The sequence below is a fragment of the Quercus robur genome, chromosome 8 (genome assembly GCF_932294415.1).
Source record: "Quercus robur chromosome 8, dhQueRobu3.1, whole genome shotgun sequence".
Lineage (NCBI taxonomy): Eukaryota > Viridiplantae > Streptophyta > Magnoliopsida > Fagales > Fagaceae > Quercus > Quercus robur.
In genome coordinates this window covers 38,904,786-38,912,790 of record NC_065541.1, presented here as the reverse complement: position 1 = coordinate 38,912,790, position 8,005 = coordinate 38,904,786, and the positions used below count along the sequence as shown (strand labels likewise).

The 8,005-nt window shown below is 32.0% G+C and overlaps 1 protein-coding gene across 2 annotated transcripts; it reads left to right on the top strand.

Annotated features, from left to right (window-relative positions):
• The first annotated feature begins 5,163 nt into the window (after positions 1 to 5,163).
• On the top strand, positions 5,164 to 7,659 carry LOC126695444 (putative cyclin-D6-1). 2 transcript variants are annotated; one of them, XM_050392203.1, is made up of 6 exons: positions 5,164 to 5,524; positions 5,747 to 5,827; positions 6,068 to 6,163; positions 6,280 to 6,481; positions 6,582 to 6,703; positions 6,869 to 7,659. In XM_050392203.1, exons 1-6 carry the CDS (start codon positions 5,348 to 5,350, stop codon positions 7,124 to 7,126), a joined length of 936 nt encoding a protein of 311 aa, XP_050248160.1. In that variant the 5' UTR covers positions 5,164 to 5,347; the 3' UTR covers positions 7,127 to 7,659. The 2 variants fall into 2 exon arrangements, with proteins under 2 accessions (XP_050248160.1, XP_050248159.1); XM_050392202.1 differs by having other exon boundaries at positions 5,165 to 5,524; positions 6,582 to 6,712.
• Positions 7,660 to 8,005: the final 346 nt, after the last annotated feature.

The window sequence follows — 8,005 nt, the reverse complement described above, 5'->3', positions numbered from 1 at the left end:
TATTTGGCATATAAGTGCTAATGTTTTGTCCTATTTATAGTCACTTCTACTTGTAAAGGCTCTCATTGAATACAAGGGCATGAAACCAATCTGTCACACTGGCATGTACATAAAAAAACTGGATCGTTATACTTGGAGCCATTTAATACGTGAAGAATGGCAGAGTGGGATCCTTAAAGGCTTTTCCATAGAGTAGTTACATGGTTTGGTGTGAAGAGCCAACATTTCAAACTTAGTCATTGTCCTTGTATTTGTCTAAGTCATATATATACATATTATATCTACCTAGGTGACGACTGGGGCCCACTTGGTTCCACGCTTCTGGGATTTTGGGATGATAATAATAATTTTTTATTATTATTTTAGAATCAGATAATAATCAATCAGTATCACATAATTATATTATTCACCTAATCGTCTTGGCATAAGGTGTCCTTCCTTATCGATAGTAGGTTAATGGTTATGATGATTACTATAGTTTCGTATCCTAATTCCTAAATCAAGCATTTTTTTTTTTTTTTTTTTGGATCTCACCAAAATTAAGCAATATAAATAGTGAATTATATTTTGGGTAGCTTCTAAAGGATAGCCCTAAATGGCTAATTTATTATGCGTTAAGTTACTATAAATTGTTTTTATTTTTTATTTTTAAAAACTAACTTATTAAAATATTGCTAAATTAATATTTCATCACTCTCTCAGGCTCAAACCAGACCCCCCATTCCTCCATTTACTTAGTGGATGAGGAGATACCGTCTGATTAGACTCACCAGATGGTGCTAGTACATACTGCTTCATAGCAACATATATTGACTGAAAAAGTATTAGGTATAAGTAATTATGGCATAGCTTTTGAGGCTACCGAATGTCAAATTAAGATTGGTAATAATAATGAGTACACCATCGTATACTCTTGGCATAATGATTACTCCACAAGTACAAAGTTTTTGTAAGATAAGAAAGGTAAGAGTCGAGATTCAAGTTTTCAGGAGAGAGTTTCACACACATATATACATAGATTAAGTTAAAACAGAATTTTTATCTTGTCTAAAAAAATGGGTAAAATTGTCTTTCACTTTTTTTTTTTTTGGCAGAAATTGTCGATTCTCTTTTTAAACTTCAATTCAACAACCAATTTCCATTAAAAAAAATTAACAACCAATTTATATGGTAGTAGTATTTAGCAAGCTAAAAGTAGCTGAAAACGTGATTAGTATGACCTGGGTATATATGATCAGTTGAGAGAGATCAAAGAGTTCATTTGCAAATTCCATCGAATTTATCTAGGATAGAGTTGTTGTTGTTGTTGTTTTTTTTTTTTTTTTTAACCCAATCAATGGAAGAAGAAAAACAATTCATTTCAGATCATTAAGTAATATTATTATTTCAAGTGGCCTACAAGTATAGTGTAATCAGTTTTGTTTGTTGGTCAAAAAAAAAAAAAAAAAAAAAAAAAAAATTTTTTTGACATGACGTTCATTTCACACTATTGACGACCATGGACTATTTAAGTATTTATGCTATCCTACTAATTGAAAAAAGAGTATTAGTAGTTATTTATCGTATCAGCCTAACGATATGCAAGTTGCATAATTAAATGGCAGCATAATAGTTTAACTGGATCCATTCAATAAACATTAACATTTGTGAAATATAAAACGAATAGCAATGGAAATATCATTTGCAATAAGCAAAGCATGATATCAACAATGGTTACATAAATTAACAAGTACATAAACATTTTACTCTCCCTAGTAAAAAAAACAAATAACACTCTCCCAATATATATTTCTCCCACTGAGAAATATATCACAGTTTTATGATTTATCTCCACATTTTTGTGGCCAATGACAAGGACACAACGATGAAACACAGGTGTCTAGATCCATTATTATGAAAACACGTATCTAAAATTGGACACTTGTGTCACTGTTGTGATTGGTCTAGTGCAACCAAAGAAAAGTCTTCATATGATTTAAGATTAATCAATATATGAAATCTTGTTATGCATCAGCATATCTGGGTTAAAAAAAAAAAAAAAAAAAACCATGAAATTCTTATGTGAGGTGAATTAGACTTAAGATTCATGTAGTGGAAATTATAATCTTTTTTTTTTTTTTTTTTTTTTTTTTTTTTTTTACTTTCAATTTTATGGGTTATTGCCTCTAATTGAGTTTATTTAAGTTTTTGTTGGTTTCATGGATGTTGTCACTAATAGATGAATACACTTTTGTTTGACAATGATAGTTCTTTGTTGGCCACTAATTCCTAATAGATCAATTTTTGGATCGAATAAAATGGATGTTTAGCACATTCCTATCTTGCCACTTAGTCTCTTAGCCTAAATCAAAGGATTTAGATGAGTGGTTTTCCAATGTAAATTATCTTGTTCTTAGTTTGTAATTAGGAATTAATTGGATACAATTTTCTTTTGGTTTGTAACTAAGAAAAATCCATGTAGTTTCATTTTTCATATTTCTATTGAGTTAGTATAATTTTTTAATAATTTAATAGAAGATGTATTGTAATGGTTTTTTTTTTTTTTTTTTGTGGGGGGGGGGGGGGGGGGTTGGGGGGGCCTAAAAATAAGAATCAAGTGGTGATTTCATTGCATATGCCTAAATCTATATGAATAAATATTATCATTTGATCCTTCATTATAAGGCTTGCTATCCAAGGAATATCCGAAAATCCAACTCCCCTCAAGTTGTGGTTCTCAAAAGAGGGTTTAGGGGATGGGAAGAGAAAGATGTGTCAATTGAGGTGTAAACAAAAAGAGACTATACTATCATATGAGATCAATTAAAGCCAATAGATGTTGTCCAATTTTAAGATGAACATGCAATACTAGAGGATGAAAACTTTCTCATTAAAAGTAAAACATATGATCAATGTTAGTGCAATTGATTGTCTTCAAAAGGGGTTTTGATGTTAAATCAATTTTACAACACCCATATGAAATATGTCGCTCTTCCTTTAACCTCCATGTAATAATGACAAGGTTTGGTTGGAGGTTGACATTTAGTGAAGCTAAGGTTTTGATTCCATCAAAAAAAGGAAAACAAGAACACGTCAAAAGTACCAATAATATAAAGAAGAATATGATTGAAACGAGCACAAAGAGAGTTGGGTAAAATTGTATAATTAAAATTACTAGAGTATTAGGGTTTGTCCACCAATATCGTTAAGCATCCACTATGGCAAAAGTAATATCTAACAAAACTGTCGAATTTCACTAGGAGACTATAAAGCCCTATTCTAACAATAAGAAAATTCAAGAATAGACTTATGAAAGAATTGGGAACTAAATATCAATCTAAGAAAATAATTATGAAAAGAGACAATTGATTTCAATAATCAAAACATCAAAAACTTGCTTGGATTGATAAGTGTATAGCTTACAATATTGAGGATTCACTCCTAACCTTATATGAGGTTCTTAAACTTTCATGGAAAAGAAAAGCACTTAAAAATAATATGTAAAAACTATTTTTCAGCATCTCAAAAACATGGCTGCCCTACTCTCCCCAAAAATGCTAAAACATATGCTCCCAAAAAGGAGAATAAATTTATCAATTCCCATTTTTCAGTATGGTTAAGTTTTAGTAAACTACAAAGTTGTATATCTTCAAGTCTTCTTTCGACTACCATAGGAATTAGATAAATCTAATATCTAAGTAAAAAGATATGACCAAAATACCAAGACTGTACAAACTATTTTCATATCAAGATTTATTTCCAACTTTGCATTGAACAAAATTACCTCTTGCCTTTTATATTTTCACACATCCTTGACTTGTTAAATGCTTCAAAAGTCACTTCTCAATTGATTGAACATTATTTCTCAAGAAAAAAAAAATTGATCTTGAACATTGGATTCTCTTAGATGCTTAATGTGCATGATTGGCTTATTAGTTTTAATCTCTTATAAGAGAAAAATACACGTAATAAGTATATTTTAGAGAAAACTTGCAAACTCTCATATTTATGTGTAAGTGCAGGATAAATACAAAATATATGTGATAATGCATACCAAAACTAAGATATTATTGTAATTTTAAGTAATTATCACCAACTTAAGACCATTTGCATCCAAAGATGGAAGATGCATTTTTCCCCTCCATTTTGGATTACACTATAGCAAAAAATCACCAAAAACACTCTCACATTTAGTTTTGCTTCATTGTTCAAATTTGTATACTTTGTTACGGTATTTTCTAAATATACATTACCACCATAACAATGTGTATATCTTAAACACCAGTTTTTTATTCCACCCTCTCTCTCTCAGAATAAAAAGTAATATTAAAAATAGAGTAGTATGAGAATAGAGAGTGAGATCTAGGGTATATTATCGAAGTGGTTAAGTAAACTAGATAATGTGACTTTTTGGATGAACTAAAATGCATTTTTTCCAAACTCAAATATGAATGCTCTAACTAATTAGTATGCTCTTAGTTGTTGCTTGTGAAGAAAATAGGCAAAAAATTAATGAAACCACGAAATTCATTCATTTTAAAAAATTTACCAATTAAAACGGGAAATTTTAAATTTGGGGACCAACTAAGCTTAGTTATAATTTTCAATCTAAAATAAACAACCAGAAAAGTAATGGATTTGGAGCGAGATGATTGCACACCTTACATCAGATGTGAAAGTTATTTGAGTAATGTTTTTTATATTTAACCTTTTTTTTTTTTTTTTTGAGAAATCTATTTAACCTTTTTATCTTTTTTTTTTTTTTGCTGGGTAAATGTTTATGCAGGGGATAGAACCCTGAGCTTAGAGTCACTGGGATGACTAGGTACCACTTGGGCCAGCAGGCCCGGTGGTTAACCTTTTTATCTTATCAAACATTTCACATGCGGTAATCGCATGATACACTGTTCATAAAAAAAAATCGCATGATACACTAACCCACCGGATCTCAATCCAAAAGTAATAACGTATGATCATGTAAAAATCCCGTATATACACGTTGCAAAAGTCAATTGGCAAGAAGGCTTAGAAGTCAAAGACAGTTAAAATAAACAAAGACTTTTTACTTTCCATCCAATAATCTTCTGAAGTACCTTCAGCCCCACATGCAGCCCTGACCCATTAGATAATCACCCCCTCACATCCTCATTCATTTTTCTTCCCAATAAGAGAGAGAAGATGTCAATGCATTAACACTATAAGGTAGAGAGCTGCAAGCAAAACAGTGAAGTTCCAAGTCCACAAACAGCTTCTTTTAAGAAAGCAGAGAACTTTCTCAGCTTTTCTTTATCACTTATCTTCACTTTTTAAACAATGTCTTGCGTGTTCTCTCCTCAACCCCAGAACTGAAAACCTCACAGACACATCCATGGAGTTCAATCTTGAAAACCCATTAACAAATTTCAATGACTCTCACTCTAACGCATTCACTTCTCTCTTCCTCGCTGAGTCTGAACACATGCCAGCTGAAAACTACTTTCAGAGTCTCAAATCCAAAGATTTTGATATCTCTGTTCGACGAGAAACCATCTCTATAATCTCACAGGTACAGATAATGCACCATTTTTCACTATTGTTTGTGTTTGACCTCGATTTATGCCTTCTTTTGCGTGGATATTGGAAAACAAGGAAGAAAAAAAAAAAAAAAGCTTAAAACTTTGTATGAAACGTTTTCACTCTTTCTTTTCTAGAACCAAATGATTTTGCTTATTTTTTAGTTCTATGTACATTCTGAATTTCTGAATCTATGTTAGTTTGTTTTTTTCAGCTCTCTTGTAACTTCGATCCGTTATTGTCTTACCTTGCTGTCAACTATCTTGATCGGTTCTTGTCTAGCCAAGGGATGCTGGTAAAGAAACCTTCAACATGGCGACTTTGGATAATTCATCATCTTTGTTGAATTCTATTGTGTTTGCTGATTTAGATCATACTATCATAGCATTTTGAAAAGCAAAATTAAAAATTGTGTTGGTATCTTTGGTTCAAAACAAAAGAGGTCCTTCCTAGAATGCCAACAAAATCAAAATGGCACATTATATTATTTAAGGTTCAATTGCTCTGAGATCTAATAAGAATCTTTATTTAACAGCAACCAAAGCCATGGATTCTAAGGCTTCTTGCTATCTCCTGCGTTTCTCTAGCTGCCAAGATGAAGGGAACAGAGTTTTCCCTCTTTGATTTTCAGGTAAACATACATGCTACTGCAATATAGACCAAAGAATCTATTACGCAATTACTTTGTGAAATATACACTAGTAAAGCTTATATGAATCTCGTTTGTTTAACTCTGGGTTGGAATAGGGTGATGGAGGTTTTATATTTGACACACAAACAATAGAGAGAATGGAGGTCCTCATCTTGGGAGCTCTAAAATGGCGAATGCGCTCAATCACTCCCTTTTCTTTCATATCTTATTTCATTTCTTTGTTCAAACTTAAAGACCCTTCATTGAAGCAGGCTATTAAAGCTCGAGCTACTGAGATCATATTCAAAGCTCAAAATGGTAAATACCCAGAAAAAGAAAGGACAAAAAAAAAAGAAGTCAACATCTATTGGGCACTTTTCCTCTGCTTTGGCTCACAAAATCTTTATTTCGTTTGCAGAGATTAAGCTTTTGAAGTTCAGGCCTTCAATAATTGCTGCGTCAGCTCTTCTCTCTGCTGCTCATGAATTATTACCCTTGCAATATCCATGCTTTAGAAAAGCAACATCCAATTGTTCATATGTAAATAAAGTATACATCCCACTCCAACTTTTTCTGTTACCTGCATTTTGAGTCAAAATTTTCGCTTTAAGAAATTTACTATAGCAGAATAATATGATAATAATGTACCTAATTTGACTTACTTTTCCATATTGTTACTATATGATATGGTGAATTATTTTGCAGGAAAACTTATTGCAATGCTACAATGCAATGCAAGACATAGTGATAGATGGGTACGAGTCAGTTTTCGATATGGTATCAAGCGCTGTCACACCGGTCAATGTGTTAGACCAGCAATTTTCAAGCACGGAAAGTGAAAAGACCAATGGCACTATTACTAGCAGCAGTACAAGTAGATCAGAGAGAGACAGCAAGAAGAGAAGAATCATTGGTTTCTGTGACAATCTCACGGTCCAGATTTCTCGGATTCAACAGTGTTGATGAACTTGATTCCACAGTATTAATCACCGGTCCATTTGAGAGTGACGCTACCTGCCTCAAGTAATGAACAGAAAAAGAAAAGAGAAAAAAAGAGGTGGGTGAAGAAGTTGATATTTCATGGATAAAACAACTGTTGCATATCTCAGGCTTTTAGCACGGCCCACTGACTCCCTTTCGGCTAACACAGAATTGGGAGCAAAGAAGAGAATTTTTGTTTCTTTTGTTTTTCTTAGGGACCAAACAAAGACAAAACATAACTTTGGATTGTAGGGTTCAATTTTGTGTTTCTGTTTTGGTTCTAGTAACTAGTGTGATTGTGTCTCTTAGTTTCTGGCAAAGGAATAATAATAGTATGAATAACAAAACAACAATTTCCTTGGAAATTAAAATTCTACTGTGTACCATTTTAAATGTGCAGCGGGGGTGTGAAGATAATTACGGTTTTGACCTTGTGGATACAAAATATATTTAGCAATTGGTTGAAATCTCGGGATTGAGATTAATATAATACCACTTTTATATGGGTAAGTCTACTCTTGTTTTTACCTTTATTATAAAGGTCTGGTTAATATATGCTCTTAGGCATATTAATAATTTAGAAAAGTTTTTATGAAGAATTAAAAAAGCTGCCAAAACAGTTATTCACTTTTTCAATTTTTTATAAATATTTTTCTAAGGTGGTTTACTAATATATGTTCTTAGGGCATGCGTCAGTAAAACACTTATTATAAATCATCAGAATTGGTCACCTTATTAGTAGCTGTGGATGATGTGCGGTACATTTGTTGTGAAACAATGCTGTGAAATTTATGGAGGAATTGTTGGAGTTTGTCTTTTTGAGTTTTTGTTTTGATTTGTTTTGTTTTTGTTTTTTGTATT

Coding starts and splice junctions, on each gene's coding strand:
- LOC126695444 (XM_050392202.1), top strand. CDS start 5,348: ATGGAGTTCAATCTTGAAAACCCATTAACAAATTTCAATGACTCTCAC. Junction 6,482..6,581: donor CATATTCAAAGCTCAAAATG/GTAAATACCCAG, acceptor TTTCGTTTGCAG/AGATTAAGCTTTTGAAGTTC. Junction 6,713..6,868: donor ATTGTTCATATGTAAATAAA/GTATACATCCCA, acceptor ATTATTTTGCAG/GAAAACTTATTGCAATGCTA.